Raw genomic sequence first — 26,724 nt, forward strand, 5'->3', positions numbered from 1 at the left:
CTCACAGAAAGATTTTATTCTAAATATATTTCATTTTGTACTTTACTTTTTATAATACCGGTGAATTAATTCATTTTCGTATAACTAGCAGTTCATATTATAGAATCAAATTGACATTTGATGTACATTTAGGGAGTCAAGGTCAAGCATTTTATTTCCTCTCTGACACATTGTGATATTATTGATCTTTGAAAAACACTTGTGGTAGTTCTTTCCCCGGGAGAGGTATGTGCATAAATACATTTACAATGTAAGCTGAAAACATAAAAAAGAAACCTCTTTAATGGGGAAAAATTAAGACAGACTTTACAGAAGCAGCAAATAGAGATGATGAAAATATAAAAATAATGAAAGATAATATGTTAAGGGATGAGAGTAAAGAATTATTCAAAGTTGGGCCATTACATGATTCTTCTGAGTCCACAGTAGGCTAAGGAAAAGAAATACATATGTAGGTATGATGTAATAAATCTGATGACCACTGAAGACCAGGAGTAGATCCTAAGAGTAGCCAGAGAGAAAAAGACACATTGTGAGACGTAAATTTATAAGAAGCTAGTGATAATTTATTTCTCAGTAGCCACAATGGAAGCCAGAACACAGTGAAATAGGATCTTTGAAGTGCAGAGAGAAAGTGAGAAGCCTGGTATTTAGCATTTGTAGTTAGGCTAGCAATTATAAACAGAAAAGAAGGAACACATTGCCAGTCTAACAAATATTTATCAATATCACCACCAATAGACTCTTGCTAAAAGAGTTTGTAGAGGATATTTTTGATAAAGAAATATGTTTCCAGAAAAAAAAAAATGCCTGCTATGCAAGTATGAATTGTGAACAAGTAAGCCAGCAAATATGTGGATAAATATACATTAAGATTGATTGTATTAAATAATGATGATGATGTTATATGGAGGAGAGTAGAAGAGGTAGCAAGATTACCATTAAGTAATTATTAAAAATAGCATTTAAGGGGAAGAGATAAACCCAACTTCAGCCCCCTGTAGCCATCGTGTTTTACTTTGGGAGGAGAGCAGTTGCCGAGAAATGCTTGTAAAGTTCACAGCCCATGAGCACAGGCTTCATTAATAACTGCAACCTAAATATAGAACTATGGGACACTTTTCATTCCCCTCACATCTCACCACCACAGCACTAATGGCCTATTTAGCAGAGTTCGTTTTACCCGGTACATCATGTCTGGACTTAAGCAAAAAATTACAAGGCATACTAAAAGACACAAAACACAGTTTGAAGAGGCAGAGCAAGCATGGGAAAGAGACTCAGACAGGGCAGGGATGTTGGAATTATCAGACCAGGAACTTAAAACAACTATGATTCATATATTAAGAGTATATATTTATACTATAACAATAGTATAAATATTCATATATTATCTATGCTAATAGATAAAGTGGAAAACATGTAAAAACAGATGGGTAATATAAGCAGACAGGTGAAAATTTTGCAAACAGTATCAAAAAGAATTGCTAAACAGCGAAAACACTGTAACAGAAATGAAGATTGCCGCTGACAGGATCATTAGTAGACTGGACATGGCTGAGGAAAGGATGTCTCAGCTTTAGGATATGTCAATAGAAACTACCAAAATAGAAAGGTAAAGAGAAAAATGACTGAACAAAAAAGAACTGAATATCCAAAACTATGGAACAACTACAAAAAAATGTAAATATGTATAATAGAGCTACCAGAAGGAGAAGAGAACATAACAGAAGAAATATTTGAAACAACAATGACTGAGACATTTTCCAAATTAATGTCAGACATCAAAGCATACATCCAGGAAGCTCAGAGAACACCAAGCAGGATAAATGCAACAGTAGCAACAAAACAAATGAGTATGGCTTTTATCAAAAATTCCCAGAACAACAGATGCTGTGTGGATGCAGAGAGAAAGGAACATTTATACACTGTCAGTGGGACTGCAGCTAATGCATCCTCTAGGGAAGGTAGTAGGGAGACACCTCAAAGAGCTAAAAGTAGACCTACCATTTGATCCAGTAATCCCACTATTGGGTATTTACCCAAAGGAAAAAGAGTCATTTTATGAAAAAGACGCTTGCACTCAAATGTTTGTTGCAGCACAATTCACAATCACAAAGATGTGGAGAATTAACCCAAGTTCCCGTGAATACACAAATAGATTAATGAAATGTGGTATATGTATACCATGGAGTACAACACAGCCATGAAAGAGTGGTGAACTAACACCTTTTCTAACAACTCGGATGGAGCTGGAGCCTATTCTTCTAAGTGAAGTGTTGCAAGAATGGAAAAACACCACATGTACTTACTGTTATATTGGAACTAATCAAGTAACAGGTACATGCACATATGGAAATAAATATGGAAGTAAAACTCAACAGAAATTAAGCTGTTGAGAAGGGGGTAGGAGGATGGGCAAATTCACACCTAACAGTATAATGCACACACGTCAACCAGTCTCAAATACAAACAGAAGCCTAAGAAACTTAAAGTCAGTAGCAAAACAAAACTACCAGTTTATGAAAACAATCATATATAGTAACCCAATTAGTTTTCTTACAGGAATGCAAGTATAATTTAAGATTAACAAATCTATTATATAAGTCATTTAGTAACCATATTGGTTGTTAGATCAACTGTTGCAGTATTGTAGTTCTTGTGTTCAAGTAACCCTTATTTTACTTAATAGTAGTCCTAAAGCATAAAAGTGATGCTAGCAATTCAGATATGCCAAAGAGAAGCCATGAAGTGCTTGCTTTAAGTGAAAAGGTGAAAGTTCTTGGCTTAACAAGGAAAGAAAAAATTGTATGCTGAGGTTGCTAAGATCTGCAGTTAAGAATTACTCTTCTATCCTTGAAATTGAGGAGAAAGAAATTTGTGCTAGTTTTGCTGTTGTACTTCAAACTGCAAAATGCATGACCATAGTGCATTTTGAGTCCTTAAGATGGAAAAGGCATTAAATTTGTGGGTAGAAGAAAACATGTTTTGATTGGTAGCAAATGGTTTTTGTACTATCTGCAGTTTTAGGCATCCACTGTGAGTCTTGAAACTTATTCCTTACATTTAAGTAAGGGACTGCTATATTATTAAATTTGGATGTTATTGGCGGTAAATGAAAGAGCAAAATTGTTTGCTTCTTTAATATTTATAAATTTATCTTAAATATTTAAATACGGTTTTCTTAAAATATAAGAAAAAGATTTAAGAATCTATCAGAAATATATCATCCATGTTTAGTATCCATGCTACTGCTAAAGACAGAGTGGAGGCGACTCTATTCAGTATGAAATAACCATTACTAAATTCGTGATTACTGTGTATGTTTATAGCTTTACTGTGAAGATTGATCATTTGCTAGCTTTATTCATTCAACAAATATTTATTAAATGCCTTCTATGTGTAGAGCATTATGCTTGAGTACAGCCATTATGTCTTGATTACAGATGCAAGTATTTGAAAATATTGAAGGACCTTCATTTGTGAAATTCAAAACAGATTCCCTGGTAGACACTAATTACTGTAATAAATAGAGATGACTTTGGTGCAAACAAATGATTCAGTCTGACAATTAGTAATTAACAAATAGTCTTAAAAGAAAAATTTTAATACAGCAATACTATGAGGACAATTACTATTATTAGAGATTTAGGCTCCTAACATTTCCAACATGTGTGACTGGCTTCTACTGATGAGAAAGGGAAAATTTACAGACTTCCAGAGAGTCTCCAATTCGTTTAGGACGTTTGTGAATAGTTTAACATACTACATATTTTGTTATAGTTCGGTAAGTAGTAGTACTATACTGACATCTAAAAAGTGAGCTTTTTGTAATCTCTTATTTTGAAGCATATTGTCTTCCTCACCCTCCCACAAAGGCAAGGTCTGCCTCCATATCTGGAGTGGAGTAACTCCATCCTTGGGTTTCCAGGGCTACTGTGCAGTTTAAACTCTGAGCAGAAAGTTAGGATGAACTTAGCCACGGTGAATCCACTCAATCTGTCCCTCCCTCAGAGGCTGTTTTTCTATCCCTGGAGCCATTATAACATAGTGATTACAAGAGAGGCCTCTGAAGGAGACATCTAGATATATAAATTGAGTGCCTGCTATATGCTAGGGTGTCTAGGCACTGGGAATAATGTAATTATTTAAATAAAAAACATTGCTGTCCTCTAAAATTTTTATGTTATAGTTTTCATTGTAATGAGTGACCATGGAAAATTGTTAAATTTATATATTCCTCAGTTTCCTCATTTGTAAAATAAAGGTAATAGCAATGCCTACTTCCTGGGTTTTTGGAAAGATTTAGTCAGCTAATAATAAAGCACTTAGGCCCCATACCATAAGTCTAAGCTATTCTTAGTGCATTGAAAGCATTGTCTTACAAAAAAGATCTTTGTAGGCATTCTGTTGTTGACAGAAGAAAGGAAAGCAATTCATTCTCTCTTTCTCTCTCTCTCTCTGGTTAGAGTCAGGAATGGAGAAAATGAATTCACTGATAAAAATGAGCTCTTCTTACATGATCCATTTATTCTTTATTCATTCACATGTTTATCCATTCCCTCAAACATTTGTTGAGCAATTATAGTTTTCTAGGTATTATGCTAGGATTCATTAGATCAATAAAAGCTAGTTCCTGCTTGAAGAAGCTCATAATCTAATAAGAAAAACTGATAGGTAAACTTTTATAATATTCTATAATTGCAGTGACTTTAGAAGTATAGACATAATGCTCTTTTCTCTACAAATGTTTAATAAATTAAGGCAACATCCATAGTTGTCCTTTATGCCCTGAAAAATTTAGTCCATATAGTATGTAGTAGATGTAAGAAAAAAATAAAGGATTATTTCATTTGTTTTTTATTTCAGGGGAATTTTTGTAAATTTTCCAGATGTGACTTTTTAATATAAACATTAGGTTGAGGGTGGTGGCTCATGCCTGTAATCCCAGCACTTTGGGAGGCCAAGACGGGAAGATCACATCAGTTGAACACCAGCCTGGGAACATAGGAAACCCATATCTACAAAATATAAAAAGATTAGCTAGTGCAACCCAGCTACTTGGGAGACTGAGGTGGGAGGATCATATGAGCCCAGGTGTTGGCATCAGTGAGCTCTGGTCAGGCCTGGGTGACAGAGCAAGATTCTGTCTCTAAAGAAATAATAATAAATAAAAATAAGATAGAATAAACACAAAAATATTTGAATCAATTTTTGGAAACCATTCAAAATCAGATTCTTCATGGCTCTGGTTACTTAACCTGTGAATTGAACAGAAGTTGTTTTTGATGACTGATGATGGTCATCATTATGAACTCAAGCTTTCAAAGGGCCTTGAGTCTGTTGGACACTAAGAGCTCTCCCACCAGTACTTTGCAGGAAGACCTCTCAGCAACCTTTACAAGGACTTTATGTATCTTTAAGCGAGCATTTTCTTCCTTCTTTCTTCAAAGCTATATAATAGGCATTTAAGACTGTTGGATAAGTAATTGAATGAGTTGCTCCTATAGTTAAATGAATTAAAATTTTCCTTTATGTAAGTTTGCATTTTCTCTGTAAATTTGAAGGTGTTAAGAAATAAATAATCAAAACTGAAACTGATGGGAGTAGAGTTGATAAGAATGCTTTGGAGCCTGTGGATTATCTTTGAAAGATTATCTTTGCTAGTGTGTAATAGTAACACAAGAACACTGTATTGCAGTTTAATAATCCAGAGGAGAGAAATGTCATCGTGTATTATTAGACTATAATGTAATAAAATAAATTTCATCAGTACCTTCTAGATTCAACGATTATTCTATGATTTTCATACCTGAACGTGTCAAAGTATTTGGCTGCAACTTAGTGGAGTTGATTAGTAGCTTTTAAGAAGCTATCAAAATGAAAGCAGTCAAATGAATCTATGATAAAGGTCCTTGACCCTGATATATCCATTGTCTAATCTTATAATTTGAGCATCCAGGGACATATCAGGGGGAATCCAGTTATTACAGAAGAAACTGAAACATAATTAAAAGTGACAAATGATCAACTGGAGATTAGGAAAACATTAAATAGAAAATCTTTTGCTTTAGGAGCTGCATAAAATATAAGATACATACATAGTTCTAGATTTTAAATGAAAATTTATGATCATTGATAAAAAAGATAGATGAAACTGAAAATTCAAAAATTTTACTTAATGTACTTACCAATTATTATTTATTCCATGGTTCTCCTTGTATGATCTGAAAGGAGTTGTGAATAAAGATGATTATGGGGCCCAAAATGTAATAGTTTCATTAAACTTTATAATCCAAGGATAGACTACAAAGCATCCCTTCTGTCTGTCTTGGTAAACCATGCAAAATGCTAATAGCACAGTTTCATCTATAGAATCAAATGGCAAAACAGGTATTGGTGTGTCATTTAGTTGTGCATGTTTTAAATCAAATTATAAACAAATTTATGTGTCATTTTGCAAAATATTTACTTCTATATATTAATCTCATTGTTTTGAAAAAGAATTATATATTTTAATAATCAAACTCTGTTTACTGGTAATTCATAAACTCTTTTAGTTTACATTGTACCTGAAAAGAGAATAATTTTATTTGTAGTTTCTGGCTCATCTGTGTGTAATTTAAAACTGGAACATTTTAATTTTCTTAGTTTTCTTAGTGAAATGTTACATGCAGATGATGTATAATTTTCTTGTAACCATCCATGCAATTACATTTTTTGCTCTAAATTTTTAAATACATTAGTAATAAATATACACTGCAGAAAACAATAAAGTTATAAAAAATAAAAGTCATTTGTAACCCTATCCCCATGGATAATCTTTCGAAATACTCTTAGTTTATATACTTTCAGACCTTTTATTATTATAAATAAATCTATATCATCTGTCTCCATGTTGTTGTTTTTTTTCTTTTTTTTTTTTTCCTTTTTGAGACAGGGTCTCTGTTGCCCGGGCTAGAGTGCAGTGGCATCATCATAGCTCATTGCAACCTCAAACTCCTGGGCTTAAGTGATCCTTCTGCCTTAGCCTCCAGAATAACTGGGACTACAGGTGCATACCACCAACTGTGGGTAATTTTTCTATTTTTTTTTTTTTTGTTGAGAATGGGTTCTCAATCTAGCTCAGGCTGGTCTTGAACTTCTGACCTCAAACCATCCTCCTGCCGTGGCCTCCCAAAGTGCTGGGATTACAGATGTGAGCCACTGCACCCAGCCTGTCTCTATCTTCTTAAAGTTGTATCTCTGTATCCATACCTATAGATAAATCTGTGTTTATTTAAAAATAGAATTATACTTTCTATATTATTTTAAAGTTCAAAATATTATGAATATTTTTCTACATTTATATTTATGCATGTTTGCATTATATTTAAGATTTAGGACATTTTAAAACCATCCTCTGGCTTTTCAGTATTAAATGTGTTTCCTTTTCCTCACTATTATAAACACTGCATTATAAAAAATCTTAAGTGGGTTTAAAAACTACTTTCTTAAATTCTTCATGGAATTTCTGGGTCTAATGGAATGTACACACATATTGCTTCTAATAGGAGTGAATAAACTGCACTCCCAGGACTAGTTGCACTTTCTGCAAATTCATGTCATCTGGTATTTTAAAAAATCTTAATTTAAGAGTAGTAAAATGATAGCTATGTTTTTGTTTTTTTTTTCTGGAAAACATATGTTATCCATATTTCTGAGGTTATTTTATTCTCCACAAAAGGAAGGCCAGCCATTTCTAATAACAAGTAGTTGGTAGGAGGACCAAGACCACTCCATTAGGTCAGTGAAAAAATACCTCTTTGATTTTAAACATTAAGAAGGATTGTGTCTTTGGTGCGTTGACATAGCATTTAGTCCAGTCTTATTTACAAGAAGGCTTTTTAATAATGGCTTTTAGGTTGACAATAAGTATAAAATCTCAAATGAGGTTTTTTTAAAAGATCATAATCATAAAGCAAAAATGTCTTCATAGAAATAGCGAAGGAATGCTTTTGCTGGATTTGCTCCACTAACTCATGTAGGCAACATCCCAAACTCAAACAGCCAGCAGTTGTTTTGCAGAAGACAAACTGCATCTGAAATCAGTGTGACAGGGCCACAGGTTCCATCTCATCACTTCCACCAACTTGTGTTCAAGAAAGCACAACTCGAATAATAAATATACCACCAGAGAGCGAGCAAATTCAATATGAACATTTTGAAGTAAAGAGGAAAACGGGCTTAGGGCCAGTGTCTTGTAGCAAAGTTTTGCCTCTGGCCAGAGTTTTACAATGAAATAGTTTTTAAAACATTGGGAATGAGGTTAATTGCATGGCTAATTGACCTGGAGAAGTGAACTTAATGAGCTCATTTCTTTCCTTCAAATTCGAAAAGCCAGAAAGTGAGTTTTCATCTATTCTTCCATTTATCCAATTAGAACATATTTCTACCACACATAGGGCAACTAGAAGAAGTAATAGTTATTAATGTATCCTAATAATATTAAATCCTAAGATAGCTCCTACTATGTACTATAGTTAAGGCATCTTCCGTATTTATAGCTACAGATGATAAAATTAACTGGAAACAAATTTTGGTCAAAAATTTTGCTCATAAATTGCTCCTTGCTCCACTGTATAGGCCCCCTCCTCTAAAGCAGGTGACAGACCAGTACATTTGCGATCACACAATCCCCTATTAATGGTTACGGATATATATTGCATAGGGACAGTCATGTACTGCTGGTGCCACTCAAACTTAAGATCACCTCCGTTGGATTTTTATCCCAATCTTCGTCCATCTTATAGCTTTCTGTTTTGAATGCATAATATCTTCCATGCTTTGTTTGAGGCATTGTTTAAATATTATCACTTATCCAATGATTATTCTGAGGCAATAGCAAGTAGAATAATTGAGTTACCTTCCTTTTAGAGATAAAGAAACTGAGATTCCTAAATGTCAAGTGGGCTCGGGGACTAACTCTCCAATGGCATTGTTCATCTTACTTAACCTCTTCGTCTTCAGTTTTTAATCCAATAGTAAAGTAGTAGGCAAATTTGTTGTTTATATTTTTATTCTTTTCTCTCTGTTTCTTCATTTCCTCCTCAATTAAATAGAAAAAACTCACTTTGTTTTCATGTGAAAATTTTCAGAATACCATTAAACATCTACATATTGGATGATTCTTGTGTTTTACCTTCTCCCTTTCAAAATGTTAAAGGGAAACAATTGCTCAACTATGAACCAGTGGAAAAAAGTAAATACTGGCAAAAAATTCTCTTGACTGTACTATGTTCTAGTAATAATTATGAAATATGTCAAAATGCTCTGAAATATTAAAGATTCATTACAGAAATCAGAAGAAGGAAATGACCTTTGTTGTCCTAATGTCAAAATAGTTTTTTAATAATACAAAACAGAGCAAAGGTGATTATTATGGATAAATAGGGAGATATTATTTTATGTGGTTTGACTCTTCTGATTCATGATTTAATACATAACTGGCATATATTGAGCACTTTGGGAAATCACATTAAGTATTTTACAGCAAATGAAGTGTGAAAAAATAATTTTCAGAAATACTGATATTTATTTTAAATCTTGAATCAATCATACTTTTCATGAAATATAATTTGACAAAATGTAATAAGTTTTATTGTATGCATAAAATGAGAATTTTCTGATCATTCAGATATTAAAATTTTATAAATACAAATGCATATTGATTACCTATTAAAATTTTAAGGTCTATTTATTTTAGTAAGTCTTTATAAAACTTAGAGAAATCTTATGATTGTAAATGTAAAACTCCTAAATAAATTTTTTGCTTGGCATTATTTATCATTAATGATGTTGGATTTATTCTAAAAATGTAAGCATAGATTCCCATTAACCTATCATAAGCTTTATCAATTCAATAGGTCAATAATTAAATCAGAATATTTAATAAAATTGACAGTGTATTCCTTAAGATTTTAATTTTTAACATAAATACATCTTGGTTGTTTTGGAATAGCAATTTATTTTTTAAAATGATAAGAATTGTCCATGTGAAATCAATAGTGAGTATTATTATAAAAGATTAAACATTAAAGACGTTTTCATTAACATCAGAAAAAAGACAAGTTTGCCTACTGTCATTACTATACCATATAAATTAACCATTATGCTAAAAATTCTGGCTAATAGAGAAAAAAATAAATATAAATTTATAAAGAATTATGAACTAAATCTTCACTGTTTTATAAGCAAAAGGAAAACCCTAGTATCTGATAAGATCTTTAAAATCAATAAGAAAAATGGGCTGGCTGTGGTGGCTTATACCTGTAATCCCAACATTTGGGGAGGCTAGGGCAGAGAATTCCTTGAGGGCAGGAGTTTGAGACCAGCCTGAACAACACAGTGTGAGACTCCATCTCTAAAAACCATAAAAAGATTAGCTAGGCATGGTGATGTGCCTGTAGTCACAGCTACTAGGGGGGCTGAGGCTGGAGGATCAGATGAAACCAGGAGTTGAGTTCGTGAGCTATGATCCTGCCACTACTCCTGCCTGAGTGACAGAATGAGGACCTGTCTGAAACAAAAACAAACCAAAAAAAAAAAAAAGAAAGAAAAGGAAAAAAGAATATATAAAACAAAATGAACAATTTTCTCAAAAAGGACCATATATAACCAGGAGCTACATGAATAAGAATATTTGGCTTCACTAGTGAACAAAGACATACGTACTAAAACAGTGATTAATATTTTTTTCTAAAGTCAAGATAGTGAAGTTATAACAATCACAGTTTTTGTATGGGCATAACACAAGAAAATGGACATTCTTAGATATTGCTGGTGGAAGCATAAATGAGTTTAATTTTTCTAGAAGGAATTTGGCTTTATTTAACAAAATCTTTAAAAATGTTTTTACTCTTTTTGATAATGTGACTTCATGTCTTATAATTTTCTTAAGAAAATACTTAGATATATGCATTCCTTATCCCCAAAATAAATTTGAGAAAAGTAAATGTGTAATAATTGTGGAAAGGTTGAATTTTATGTAGTAGAAAAATTGAAAAATAATGCAAAAACACCTGATATTTAATAATATAGAACTATGTAATAGGGAACACACAAGACACACACATATTCCCAATTTTGAAAAGAAAAAATGTACTCACATCCAAATTTTGGAAGAAATTACCTCATGTTAATATTTTGACTTATTTGATAGTCAAATTATCAGGGCTTTTTTATTTTCTACTTCATTTTATAGAAGGATACTTTTATTAAATATATAGTTATGCTAGACTCAGTTCAGGTGAGTTGCTACTTAAATCTATGGAAAAATTTTGTTTTGTCCACAAATTGTATTTATATTAGAAAGTTAAAATCAATTTAAAAAATATGTTCAGCTTTAGTTGCTTTGTTTCAGTGCATAATAGGCTTGTTATGGGATTTTTCGGAGTTATTTTCTTAGTTATACAGGCAGTCCTCTCCTTGCACAATTCTGCTGTGCATGAATTTCAGTTACATAATTTAGTTAAGTAATACCAGTCCTCCAACAACATGGTTTAAGTATCAGTTAACATGGAATATTTCTGTAATTATATAAACAAACATTGCTGCTGGCTTTTTGGTCTACAAATTACGATGTACATATCAGATGCACATCATGATCAGTGACCAATCATGTCTCTTTCGAAGTCTGTCAGTGATTGGCCACTGCACATTTATTATTCAGTTTATTCATAGACAGAAAGCATGTGATCCTGTTACCTCCTTGTCAGTGACAAACTCAAGTGACACTTTATAAATACAAATATTCAAAAATTGGGGAATTGGCCAATAAGGATGAAAGTGCTGCAAAAAAAGGAAAATGCTGGAAGTCAATTTCAAATTGAACATAAGTGGAGTTACAGAAGAAATAATGACTATCAGGGTGATTGCAGCCAGAGAAACTTAGTCAAGTCAAACATAACATAAATGAGGAAAGTGGTTTCTACAAATAGGGTGAAGATGTCCTGGAGGAAGTGAGGGCAGCAAAAACGTCACATTAGAGGAATTCTCAGAGATACTTTGCAACATTAAGAGCACAAAGTTTAAAATGTTGCAAGCTGATCCAGTCTCAGCGGTGTGACAATTCACAGGGGCTTGAAAGATACTCAGTACAGTAAGTTACAGGACAAGATGAAGGCAAGCAAGTTGATGAGAGTTTAACAAAGAAATGAAACAATTCTCCGATTTTGTTATGTTTTAACTTACAGAGTAGTAAATAATGTTTTACTATTTTTCATTTCCGATTTAGAATCAACGGCAGGGAATTTTTAAAGTTTTAAAGTTTTTAAAGGTCTTGTAACAATTGTAACATTTCTTATTGATTATTAAGATCCCTTTGTATGGTTTCTGCTCTCTTTGACACTTTTATGCTTCCACCCTTGTCGTGCCTATAATATGCTATTTTCTGATTTATAAAACATTTTCCAAACTAAAGTGGTTGCTGGCTTTTAACTCACTCATATTAGCTTTACATCTGGTGAAAGTACCTGATGTATAAAGAAAAAGAAAGAAAATAACAACTTTATATTTATTGTTCTAGTGTGAACGCTGCTTGCCTCTTTATAATGACAAGCCTTTCCGACAAGGTGATCAAGTTCACGCTTTCAATTGTAAACCTTGTCAATGTAACAGCCATTCCAGAAGCTGCCACTACGACACCTTGGCAGACCCATTTCCTTTTGAACATCTCAGAGGTGGAGGAGGAGTTTGTGATGATTGTGAGCATAACACTACAGGTAAGTAGCAAATAATAAATTGCTGGCTCAATCGTTAAGGCCTGTGTGCTTTATGCATATTATTTTAAATTATGTTATTTCTATTTAACACATTGTTGCACTAGAAAAAAAATTTATTTTTCCCTTGGGGCCATAGTGTTTTATTACAGAAATAGATTAAAAACTTCAAAAACAAAACGATCCTTTCTAATTTAATGAAGAATTTGTTATTTTTTATTATTTTCTGTGCATGAGTTATATGAAACTTGAAAAATAGTTCTCGTGGCTCCCAAGGTAAAGAGACATATGAGTTACATGTGTTTCACATGGCCCTGGGCTCAAAACTAGCATGGGTTAAATACAACTCACATGGCAGTTAATGTGTTAAGAATATGCTTTCATAGTGTTATGTTCAAAAATCAAAACTAGTTCTCTAAATCTTCCTAATGCCAAATCATTAGGTAGTTTTCAGAAATATCAGTCTAGTCTTAAGCTATATCTTGTCTTTTAAAGGGTTCATACCATTTTATTAAACCACAAACATATTTTGGATAACTCTGGAATGCTTAGTTTAAGTTTGTATGTGTTTAAAATAAGTTTTCTTGTGTCACCCTTTATAATCCATTATGTCTGGATTCTCATGTGGAAATATACACATTTATTCAGATTTGTCATGGGCACTTGTATTCTGGGAATATTTTTTTAAATGCTAATTAAATACACAAAGTGATAAAGTCCTGTTTTAAAACCACAAGACATTTTGCCTAGTAATTGAAAATTACCATGTTTTTGAAGGACCAATATGTTAAAAGCAGAAATATCCAACATCTGAATTTGTAGAATATAATGGCGTAAGTTTGATGGGTATGAAGTTGCTATTGTGAAGCATCAGTGAATTTATTAGATAATTATTGATGACCTAAAATATCATAAGAACTTGGTTAGGTGCTGGGGATATGTGAATGATCAAGATAATGATTTTTCCTGTCTTTGTATTATTGTATAGGGGGAAAGAAGACTATTCAAGGAACAATTACAAAGTTGTCTGATGAGTGCTAAGATAGGGTAAATACAGCAGGGGCTGCTAAGCAGGTGAAAGAGTGAGAGACAGGAGAACTAGGACAGCAAACTAAGGTTTCTGGTAAGGGAAACGTTGTGCATTGGTTTGGAACAGAGAGAAACATGGCACCTTTGAAGGACTGAAAGGACAAATGACGAGCGGTAAGAAGAGATACTAGGAAGAAAAGCAGGGACCAAATCATAAAGGGCCCCGTAAGCCATGATAAATAGTTTCATTTCTATACGAAGGTCAGTGAGATGCCAATTAAGGGTTTTATCCAGGAAAGGGGTGTCATCAGTTTCTTATTTTTAAAAGATGCATCTGGTTGTAAAGTGGAGAATGGATTGAAGAATGGAGTGGAGTGGGGAATGGCCAAGCATGATTTGGGAAAACCAGTTAGTGGGGTGCGGCAATAGTCCAGGTGAGAAATAATGTTCGGAGGACATTTAAAATAGTGTGGAAATAAAGAGGTGGATCCAAGAGATTTGTATGATGGAAAACTGAGAGTATTTTGTGAGCAGAATGGAGGTAGGGGAAGGAAGAAGAGTCCAGACCATACCGAATGTTCCAGCTCAAGCAATAGGGTCAACACTAGCTCTAGCCGTCGAGGTAGGAGACACTGGAGGGTCGAGCTAAGAAAGAAGATGGCAAATTCTGTTTTGGACATGTTCACTGTGTGTTTCCAAGAGACATAGGAGAAACTCTCCTGCAGGCAGTTGGAAACACAATTCTGAAGCCTCTTTCTTCCAGGAAAGCCTTTGTGATGCCTCAGAAAAGATTGGAATCATCCACACATGTTAGTGCCCACTATGCTTATTGCAGTTGGCAAATGTGTATTTACTCTTGTTATTTCATTAGGATTGATTTTCCCCACTAGAGTGTAAGAAAGCGTTGTGAGGGAAATACAATGTGCATTGTGTATTTTGCTCACTACTATATTCCTTTGCACTTAGCACAGTATTTGGAGCATGGTAATCTCTTAATAAATATTCATTGAATGATAAATAAAGGAGAGACTTCAAGATAGGAGACATAGGTTTGAGAATCATCAGCATATGTAAATGGAAATATTCTAGAAATATTATAAATCCATTTAATTTTTAATTAGTCCATAGCCAATGTCTATCAGAATATGAGTTTTCACTTATTTCCATAGCCTTTTAATATTGGCCCAATTTCAGCAATATTTGAGCAAAGTGCTTAAATTTAAAGGGGGAATTGATAGCTTTGGGTTTTATTTCAGCTTATTTCAGTGATCTTATATGCTATTCATATTTATTTTAGAAAGTCCTGTAGTTTAAGTTCTTAAAATTATATGACAAAGAAAAATTTCCAACTAATAAATTGTAAACTGTAGGAATTACCTGATATATCTAACATATCAGGATTTTCTAATATTTACTATGAAATTCACCTGCTATATCAAAATATAATGAATTTTTTGTTTATTATTTGAAATGAAAAATAATGGCCACTAACAGAGCTTTTGCTTACAATGATGTTAACTATAGAATGATCAGTTGTATGAAAAACAGTCTCCCATTTTATAAGATGGAATTCTGGAAAAATATTTCTAACATTAGGCACCTACTTTCTTTTAACTATGTAAGTATAGTCTACCACACATGTAGAAATTTCCCATACTGTACTTGATTTAGATTAAGTGCCTGGCCTTAGACATAAAGTTTTAGGTTTAGAAATAACTCTTTCAAAATGCATGGGCCCCCACAAAGCACAGCTTTTTAGAAGTGTGGTATTATATAACATATGGGGGTTTAATGAAGTAAAGCACAGTTTGTAACAGGTTCATTGTTTCATATGCTCTGGATCACTAAATTGGCAGGTAGAGATGAAAGGTGCATTAAAATGGACGTCCCGAAAATTGTAGAATTCCCTCAAAGGAATACAGTCTTTAATTTTGAATTATGCAGCTGATTTTAATGAATTGGGAGTCATAATGCATAACCTTTCCCTGACGCAGGAAGGAACTGTGAGCTGTGCAAAGATTACTTTTTCCGACAAGTTGGTGCAGATCCTTCAGCCATAGATGTTTGCAAACCCTGTGATTGTGATAAAGTTGGCACTAGACACAGCAGCCTCCTTTGTGATCAGGTAAGCTCTTCTCAGTACTGAAGGCAAAGGATTACTCTCTCTGCCAGAAATATGAGAGAGATTCTACCAGCGGAATTGAAGACTATATTTACCAGGAAGTCTTCTGTGTGTGTTTGCATTTCAAAGAGACGATTGCTTTAAGAGTGTTCCCGTGCAACTTATAGTATGCACACGACATATATAGTACTACTTAGTCGGTCCTTTGCATGTAAGAAAGACCCATTTTAGTTTTAATTTTGCAGGTGTCAAAAAAATTGGAGGGTAGGGGTTCCAAATAAACTAGCAAGTCAATTGAGTATATGTCTTGGAATTATTGGTGAAATAATATTAATAAATGATATGAATAAATAAACAAGGATGGTTTCTCCAAAGAGTCTGTAGAAGATAGTACAGCAAAAGTCACATAGATCCAGATAGAAATTATGATGACCTTGCTTCTAAGTTTCTTATTCCAACTTTCTTTCTTAAGAATGCAATATATTTTTTATAATTTTTAAACATTTTTATTACCTACATCAGAAATAATGATGTCTAACTACGTGCGTACACATTCTAACTAACGTGGGTCTATATATCCTGCCTCAAGCAGAAAAAGAGGCTCTACATTTAAATGTGGTGTCTTTAGCTGGAGTTTTCACCTGTTCTGATAATACTAATAAATGAAAATTATAAAAATAAAAGGCAAAATTACTTTGAAGAATTAATTCAATTACTATATTAAATTTTAATAATTATATTTTTATTTATATGTTATAAATAATTGAGAACATAGTAAGAGTATAAACCACAATCTAGTACAGAACGTTTGTTAAAAGTTAAATTATGAAAGAAATAAGTTCAAGACGAAATGTTTATCATATCACTTTCAGCATGCCTTTAAAACTGTTTTCCCAAATAAAAGACAAATATAAACCAGGAAAAAATTTGGATTCAAAGACCTTCAGAGTAACCATAGTGTGTTAATAAGAGAACATTATATGTGTCATTGGAAAGCTGAAGAATAGAATAATGATTAACAAAGACAATTTCTACTATTTTTATCTTATAATATTGAGGGACTATTTTCTCAGAAAGCCATACTACAATTTTCCATATATTGATTAATAATCTGACAATATTGTAATATATCTCAACTTTATACATTTACCCTGAATTTTCAGTGTGGCTATATTTTGCTTATCATTGAAGTCTCAACTCAAATACTGATATATTCTTTTGAGATATCTTTGCTGACCACCCTACTACAAAGCATTCTCAAATCACTGCCTCTCATATTACCCTATGTTATTGTCATTACTAGCTTTATGAAATTAATTTATTTGTTTACATTTTCCTTCTCTCTATCCAACATAAGCAGAATAGTTTCAGTCATGTAATTAGTGCAATGAATATTTGTTGAATAATTGCTGAATGAATGAAGAGAGATTCTGTCCAAGCACTGCTCCCATAGATCGTCATTTAGAGTGGTCATTATAATAATCTGAGCATTATGTACAATTTCCACATAAAGAACAGTTCTTCTCCCTGAAGAGCTAAGGTCAATCAAGTAAGTTTGGCATATACTATTGAAAGACTGTGAACAAAAGTTCTTCCTCCCATAATCTCAATTGTATGTTATAAGCCATATGGATTAAAGTACAGCAGATTTGCTTCTCAGTTCCACAATTCAAATGTGAAAGAAATTCAAACGTGATTTTTTTGAACTCAGATTTCTATTGCAAGTTTATTTCATTCAAGTGGTAGACAATTTGGGGGGGGGGTTCTGTGCTTGTAAATATTTAACAACTAAGCATCCAAGGAAAAAAAAAGCCTACCATAATCAAATTCACACTACCAGTGAGATTTCACTAAATATGTTATTGAGAAGAGATGTATTTAATCTGCCCCTCTGACCCAGTGCAGACCCCAGCAAACTATTGGCTCAGGATCTCTTTCTCCACCTCTCATAGAGTAGATCTAATTCTTGGGTGGACTTGTGGAAGAGTATACCATGTAAAAGCAGGGTATGAGCTGCAGATAGCCATTGTTTGGGGTATGTTCCTTTTTTCAAGTTTGGCAAGTTCTCTATTCCTAGTTTTGAAAATGTTTATCATGAATGGATGTTGGATTTTGTCAACTATTTCTGCATCAATTCTGATCATGTGATTTTTTTAGCTTGTTAATAAAATGGATTACATTGGTATTTTCAAATATTGAACCAGCATTGCATTCCTTGAGTTAAACCAACTTGATCTTTGTGTACAATTCTTTACAAATATTTACTGAATTCTATTTGCTAAAATTTTGTTCATAATTTTGCATCTATATTCATAAGAAATATTGGTTTACAGTTATCTTTTTACATACTGTGTTTGGTTTTGCTATCAGGGTAATATATCATAAAATGAGTTAGGAGGTCTACTTTCCTTTTTGTTTTCTGTAAGAGGCACAGAGCTGTTGCTAATTACTTTTTAAAGGTTTAGTAGAGTTCTCCAATAAAATTATAATATCTGGGAATTTCTTTGGAGAAAGAAAGAATTTATAATGAGTTCAAAACTAAAAATATATATACAAAAAGACATAGAGAAAAAGAAATCAGAGTCATATCGACATCATTAGGAATTAATTTTTCTAGAAAGTAGTTCACAATTACCTTAAAAATTCCAATGGAAGGCATTTTGAACAACCAAATACCCAGTTCTAACCAAACTATCACTCCAATATAAGGTTAAGACTCTTTTTGTACTGATAAATGGTCACTTATAACCCCATATTAAAATACTTAATATGTAAAATTTTAAAAGAATGTAAGATAGAGAACAACATTGAACACAAGAAGTGATAAATAATTATCCAAAAAAGTAAATATGTCCAAATATATTTTAAAAGTATCCATTGGTATTTATGGTCCTGAAGAATATTATCCTTAAGTAGGTTTTTAATAATTGATTTTACTCTTTTAAGATCAAATAATAATTTTTTTTGTTTTGTGCTTAATAATATTTATATAACCCTAACAGTGTCAGCTTTGTTTATATTGAGTATGAATTTCAACCCAGAGACAAAGAGGACAAGACATGATGACTATAAGATGAAAGGTAAATACTATAAAATTGAGAGTCTATAATAGAAGGATATAAATTTGGAAATAAAGAATAAAAAAGAAATAGAAAATGTTGAAAATTCATTAATATCTCTAACTTTCAAGTAGAAAGTCAATAGATATTATTAGGTATGTTATTTAGAGTTACACAAATAACCAGTGTTGTTGAGATGCTTCTGTATGCTGAAAATTTTCCATATGCAAAAATACAGCTTAAATTGCATAAAAGGAAAGACATGCTTTAAAATGTTAACATTTTTCTTTTTTTTTAAAGCATTTTCCCTTTTTAAAAGTTTTTTTCTTTATAAATCTACTTTATTATAGTCTGAAAAAAACAAAACAAAGAATTGTCATTAAATCTGATAGGTAGCGAGAGAATGTAATATGAATGTAAATAAAAATGATAGAACTGTTGTGTGACTTTAAAACCTCCAGTCATGGCCGGGCGTGGTGGCTCACGCCTGTAATCCTAGCTCTCTGGGAGGCCGAGCCGGGCGGATCGTTTGAGTTCAGGAGTTCGAAACCAACCTGAGCAAGAGCGAGACCCCGTCTCTACTATAAATAGAAAAATTAATTGGCCAAATAATATATATAGAAAAAATTAGCCGGGCATGGTGGCGCATGCCTGTAGTCCCAGCTACTTGGGAGGCTGAGGCAGGAGGATTGCTTGAGCCCAGGAGTTTGAGGTTGCTGTGAGCTAGGCTGATGCCCTGGCACTCACTCTAGCCTGGGCAACAAAGCGAGACTCTGTCTCAAAAAAAAAAAAAAAAACCTCCAGTCATGTTTTTCCTTAATTTTTATTTTTTTTCTCATGCTCAAAGTACAAAGTATATAGATTGCTGCTGTTACATGCGGAAATATTGTGTCAAGTACACCTTGCCTGAATAATGTTATAAATGATTCCTAAAAATGTTTACTGTCATTATCAATGGGATAACAGAATACACACTAAAAAAGTTGTCAACAATGTCAGAATTATAAACTGTAAAGTTGAATTCAAGGACACTTTTAAAATTCATGCAATTGCGATCCTTAATAATATTAGGGAACATACAAGGAAATTAGGCAGTAGTTCAAGTCTTATTTTGTTATAATAACTTAGGAATCAAGCCAGCCCCAAATGGCCTGAGTGACTGTCTCATGCGCTCTGTGTTCTGGAAGGGAACTTTCCCGTTGGCACTTGTCATTTGAAACTCAATCCAATCTCATAAGATATGGCATGTCTGCTTTATTCTTCCATAAGAAATGTTGTAATTCTTCCTCATGTGAATGCCAAGATCTTGAGAATAGCATGAAGTAATGCTCTGAGTCACAGATCCCAAAGATACTGATACCAAAGTCAAGACACAGAGAACACCTAAAGTACAATAATAATATTAATAGGAGAGAGGAAAATGGAAAGTAATAATTATTGTTAAAGTATTATTAATATGGAGTCCTTATATCCCTAGGGCTACGATGTGAGTGTACAATTTGTGTAAATTAGAGTAGTAAACAATTTATGTCTGTGTCATGAAATTGTCTGCCTCTGTATTTTTCTTTTGTCTCTGTATTTTTGAGGGTGAGAGCTTTCAGTAATTTCATGAAATCTAAAAGGGGTACATGGGCCAAAAATATGATAATTTAATGCACTGTGTAAAAGAAATCCATTTATCTTATGAGCAGTCTTGGTTATGAGGTATAGGTACCTTGGTTATGAGGTACCTATATATAGGTACATATAATGTGAGTTTTCTGCAATACCACTGCACTACTGTCTTGTTTCCTTGGACTCAGTGCATGACTTATTTGATATGTGTCCTGAGTTTGGGGAGGTGACTGTCCTTTCCCTTCTCCTCATCTGGTGTGACTTAAGTCCAGGTGAACCAAATAGAGTCCCCGGCCTAGATGATGCGTTTTCTGTACCTTGAAGTATCTGGAGAAGGGTCTTTGAACCCACATCTAAAGTGCATCTATCTAGAGATCCCAGTCTGCTGCTGACCCAAGGTAGGAGTAATCTGGCTGGCACCACCTTGCCCTCTCCAGACCCTGCCATCCACACATTTGTTGGTGTTCCTGGAGTGCCTGCTATAGTCACCTCCACAGGTGATGCTCCTAAGGTAAGGAGATTTCAGTGAAAGTCCCTAGCACATGGCCAGACTCACATGAAAGACTTTGAGTAAATATCGTCTGAGTGCTTTCCTGCTTGGGAGTTTCTCCATCCCTGCTACCTCCTCTTCCTCTTTCTTTGCTGGTGTTTTGGAATAGAGCTGAGAGCTGAGGAAGCCATGAGAGGTTGGCCACCACAGTCAATATGGTGGTTGTCAGCTGGAGTAATGCTTTTCAAACTTTTAACGTGCACATGACTCTCCCAGGTATCTTTATAAGACAGATTCTGATTCAGGAAGTTTGGGGATTGGGACTGAGATTCTACATTCTGAAAGTACCCAGATTATGCTATTTCTGCTGGACTATGGCTACTTTTGAATAACCAAGGGGTTAGAACATTGTCAAGGATGCATGGATGAAAGAAGCTGGATGTAGACGTGGTGAAGGGAGGAAAGGGGAGGTGTGAGTGTGTACTTATGTACACATGTATACACTCGGTCAGGTGTGGGTTCACTTTGCTCCATTCTATGAATCCTGTCTTAAAAGCAAATGTTTTCCTAAGTTTTCCAAACCACTGAGCCTCTATTAAATTAGGGTTGAATTGTGCCCTAAGTTATATCTTCAAAATCAGAGAATTTAACCTAAGCCACTTAAAAAAGTGGAAATAAAAGACAATAAATAGAGAATGAAAAAGTTGGTTGAAAACTAAAAATATAGTTATTTTTTATAACTATATTTATTATAAATATAGTTATTTTATATTATAAATATGGTTATTTTATATATTTTATAATTATATAAAAAAAGAGAAGAATGGTTGATTATAATGTTCAATAAGGGGTCAATAATCAATAGAGTGCTGTAGTAGCACCAGAATAGAGAGAAATGATTAAGAGACATTTTAAAAAGAGATTAATAAGGGAGGAGACTTGGGTTGAAATGAATTAGATGAAATGGGAAGGCATCAGTGAAGGAAGTATTTCTCCCAACCCATGGAAGATAGAATCATAGGAATAGAGACCCTACTCAAGAAGATTGATTGTTCCCCCAGAGTGATAATTTTCATGGAAATACACTAAAATTTTGAGCAGAATATGCTTTCACTGAGTAATGTACCATTGTCTACAGTTCATCAATACTTTCTCATCTGCTCTGAACTAGATGTTTGTCATTAATTACTACAACGTGTCCAAAAGTCACCATGTGAATTTTCCAGAAATATATTACCTTATATTTTGTAGAACTCAAATACTTAGTGTACAAATAGAAGAGATAAAAGTAATGCATTTATTTCCTTAGCATGAGTTTCTTAGTTCCTATGAGGAACTTGTCCCTGAATAGAATGATGTGTGGATATTGTCTATGTGCATTAATAAAGTACCGTCAAATTGGTACTGATTGACTAAAACTACGATGCTCAAAAATGGTAGTCTTCAACAGGCATTGGGAGGGGGGAGACCCACATCTTAAGGAAGTGGCGAGCATTTGTGGGGGGTAAGGGATTACCTCTATCCCTTTTTAGGGAGAGATAAAGATATACGTTGTAACCAAAATGTCTGAAAAAAAAATCTGTAATAGGGAAGTGGGCAGGTGGAAGGGGGGAGGAGGGGAAGGGTATGTACTTCCATGGTGGGTGCGTGGCACCACCTGGAGGCTGGATGCGCTAGAAGCTCTGGCAGAGTGGGGTGGGGGAGGGGAGGGCAGGGGCAAGATATGTAACCCTAACAATATTTGTACTCCCATAATATGAAGGAATAAAAAACAAATAAATAAAATAATAAAAAAAATAAAGTGGTGAAGGATATGAAAGGCAGAGGTTTTTCCCAGAGCTGAAATAGAGACACGAGAGTCTGAGTACGAGCCATGTGGTCTCTCCTTTAGAGAATTAGGAGATATGAATTGTATTTTTCATGTAGCTGGTAAACTGAGCAATAACTGTCCTCAGAAGGTAGAGGGTGAGGTTCATAAGGGTAGGCACAAAGGTCCTGGGGTATAAATGAGAAAAGAAGGGAAAAATGAGTCTTAGCTTAATAGCAAAGCTAGCATTAAGGAAGTTATCCGAGAATCAAGGTTGTGACAAGCTGCCTGGAAGTAAAATAGGTGGAGCTGGAACTGAGGTGAGGTTCTCAGCCTCAGCTTAAGTTGAAATCCACGTGTTTGGAGACATCTGACATCTTCTTGGGAACAAACTTATCCTAAGGGCGAAATAATACCTCGGGTATTTAAGGCTAGATTAGAGAGCCCTGATAGCATTTGCAGAAGACTTAGGTGGTGACTAGATGCTCAAAGAATTGAGTTAATTGGTTCATGTAAGATAATGTGATACAAGGCCCTTTGCACTGCTACCAATAGCAATGCAGCTTAAAATAGGCTTAATAGATGTAACAAATCCCCAAATGTCTAATGGCCCAAACAATATGGAAGTTTATTTCTTGCTCTTGTACCTCTCCAAGGCAGCTTTTCCTAGCTATTTGGTAACTCTCTTCTATATGACAATTCGGAACACAAGTGCCTTTCATTGCCTGCCACTGGGAAAGGAAAGGATAATATGGAATAAAAAGAAAACAAAAACAAAAAAACTTTCACGCTTTTTAAAAGCTTTGGTCCAAAAGAGGCACATATCTCTTTTGCTATCGTTCCACTGGTGACAGCTAGTTACACGTCTACTAGTTACATGGGGGTCTGGAAAAATATAGTTCCTGGCTGGGTAGCCACTTCCCAGCTACAGTTGCATCCTATGGAAGGGGGGCATGGGGTTGGTGGGGAGCCTGCCATCTCAATGCCTATGTGACAGAAGGTATAAGTGAGAGGGGCATTCTCTTGTACACACAGAACAGAGTGGCTTCTGTCTAATGAGGACCCCTGAGAGTGGAGTAACCCATGAGAATCTTGGTGTTGCCAGGCCATTAATATCGGTGGCAGTGCCTGCTTAGAAGTAGACCCTGTGATAGTGGCAGAGTCACCTGTGGAAGTACAATACCATAGCAGCCCATACCAGCAAAAAGAAGTGTATGTGGGAGAAGAAACGGGTTGCATGCAAGATGAAAAGACTTGTTCATGAGCATGTGTGTGAGAGAGGCCCCAGGGAAAAGGAAATCAGAAAACAATCACTTTCCCCCTAGGTGTTCCCAGAGAAGGGGGCTGGGAGGAGAATTAAACATAAAGAGCATTCATTGCATAGAGTACACTTAGGGATCATAGATTTGGAAACAAGTTTCAAATATGAGTATTTTAAGATTTTTAGCAAGAGCGACCACTATAAGCTGTACATAATTCCTTGGGGTTATGATTAAAGGGTGAAAATATCGTTTGTTTAGATAGGTAGGTAGATACACATATAGATACATATGAGAATAGTAAGTTTATTTAAGAAAAAAACAGTGACTACCTCATAGTGACCCTTTGTATGTGCTTTTTAAAGATACTGACTTGTTCAGGAACAGAATATAGTCAGCAGTCAGCCTCCCTCCTCCTCCCTGGCCTCCAAAACCAACGTGCTGATCATTTCTGAAGGAAGGTGCATTCCCAGAATCAAGGGAGAAGTGGCGATGAGGCTGCTAGGTTCCCTGGTGCCCTCCAGGAGTAAGGAATGGTCTCAGCTCTGGTGGGCCAAAGGGCCTGGTCTCCACTTTGCCTACCTTGCTGTTTTGGTACCATGCATGAGAATGCCACATTCTGAAATGATGGGCCTATTGCAAAGAATGCATAAGGATGGAAACTAGTCTTTGAGAGTCTCATAGCTTCCATTTGTTTCACATCTGTCATGTGCAAAGAAATATGCCAAGCATTCTAGTCAATTAAGTCAGTCCTTACCAAAGTTGGTAAAGTAGTTATTAATTTATCCACTGTATAGTTGGGGATGCTGACCTTCGGCGAAATTAAGTAAGATTACACAGGCAATAAGGAGGTAGTGCAGAAATTCGAAACTTGTATTGTTTATTTCTGAAACCCAAGATCAGCTTGAGGTTAGAGGCATGGGGTTCTTACTTAAATACATGTTCCCAGCACTGTGCAGAGTGCATGGCGCATAAGAGGAACCTTGCCCTACAACTTACACTATCCAAAAGTAGGAAGGAAATAAACTCATTGGTTTGTGGATCCTTATGCCAAATCCTATTAATTTAATACTAAATATTAAACAAAATTCCTAAATATTTAGGAAATAACAATATTTACATAATTGAATGGCAAATTAATTTCTTGGAGCCAATACAATCTTCAAATGGAAATTTACTTGGTAATAAAGAATTAATGTACCTCCTTTAGTGTTTAATGTACCAAGGATCCAACTTATTGTCTTACACATAACGTAGGACATTTGAATATTTTGTAAAGATATTGTTTAAAAGTTGATTTATTCATTTTATTTATCATCTCAGATGGACACCTGCCTCTCAAAATATATTTGGAACATACATTTTCACTTGGTCAATTAACACTATAGCAAGCAGGCATTCTCCTATGTAAGTGCATAGAAACAACTTTTATCACTTTTACTAAAATAAAACAAAAAAGTAGTTAAACCACATGAGTTAACTTTCCTAAAAGTGTATTTTATACAACATTAACTATAGACATGGAAGATACATTTATTCATGTTGGAAATAAATGCTACCTTGAGATCTTTCATTTTGATAAAGTCAAAACACCATCTTGTTAATAACTACTATATTAATTTTGCAGCAAATTACAATAAGACCATACTGTATAGTTGTGCCATTCAGATGACATTTATGAAATGCTCTAATTTAACATGGTGACATATATTACATGCATCTTTTATAAGTTATAGCTTATAATCTCTGAGCGAAATAGACCTAAACCAGCCAAAAAAAAAAAAAAAAGAAAAGAAAGAATGATGCAATATGAAATTATACCCTTTTGAGAACTAGACGGACTATAATTACATTGCTTCCTCTTAAAACCTTTCAAGTATATAACTATTGCCAGGAACAGCAGTATGTGGGGAACCTCTTTACACCTTTTCCATCTTGAATACTCAAAAGATTGAGAAAAAATGTATTGCATTCCTACTCTCACTTTATTTGAACATACTTCAGAATTTTACCTTTTTGCACACTCCTTAGAGATTATGGTGGGTAGTTAGAAAGCAGTTTCTTGGAAATGCCTTTTGGAGGGGAAGGGGTGCTATAAAAACATACCTACCAGCCTGATAAATGATAGGCATTGTAGAATAGAAAAGAAAAGACATCTTGGTTTTATACCAATGTAGAAGCTTTTCTTCTCAAATGAATATTTTCGACAGCTGAGCAAGATGATAAACAGCAGTATCACAAAACACTTAAATGGAAACAAGTATTATGATGTACATTATTCACCTGGCATTCTCCAATTCATGACATTTATATGTGGCAGAACCCACTGCAGATTTATTTATTTTTGAAGTGGAATGAGTACCTTGCAAAGAGGTAGCCTGTTACATCAATGTGGACTTTTCTTCTCTTGAGAGGCAGAAGCTCAGGAAAGAAGTCATTGTGTCTATACTATTAATATGTAGCAATTATCTGGATCCCCATCTTAGGGCTGAGTAAGCTCCTATCAGGTAGAATATATTGTGTAAATACAGACATAAATATAGATACATATGTATTTTTCCTTATAAGCACCAGTGGTACTGCAAA

General features: G+C 34.2%; 1 protein-coding gene across 2 annotated transcripts in view; it reads left to right on the top strand.

The window, feature by feature from the left end:
- USH2A (usherin) overlaps positions 1-26,724 on the top strand; it is a 654,133-nt gene that overhangs the window by 79,009 nt on the left and 548,400 nt on the right. For both annotated transcript variants that reach the window (XM_075997054.1, XM_075997053.1), the window contains 2 exons: positions 12,566-12,761; positions 15,782-15,912. In XM_075997054.1, the coding sequence (XP_075853169.1) occupies positions 12,566-12,761; positions 15,782-15,912 (327 nt within the window). The remainder of the gene's footprint in view (positions 1-12,565; positions 12,762-15,781; positions 15,913-26,724) is intronic.

The sequence above is a fragment of the Microcebus murinus genome, chromosome 23 (genome assembly GCF_040939455.1).
Source record: "Microcebus murinus isolate Inina chromosome 23, M.murinus_Inina_mat1.0, whole genome shotgun sequence".
Classification (NCBI taxonomy): domain Eukaryota; kingdom Metazoa; phylum Chordata; class Mammalia; order Primates; family Cheirogaleidae; genus Microcebus; species Microcebus murinus.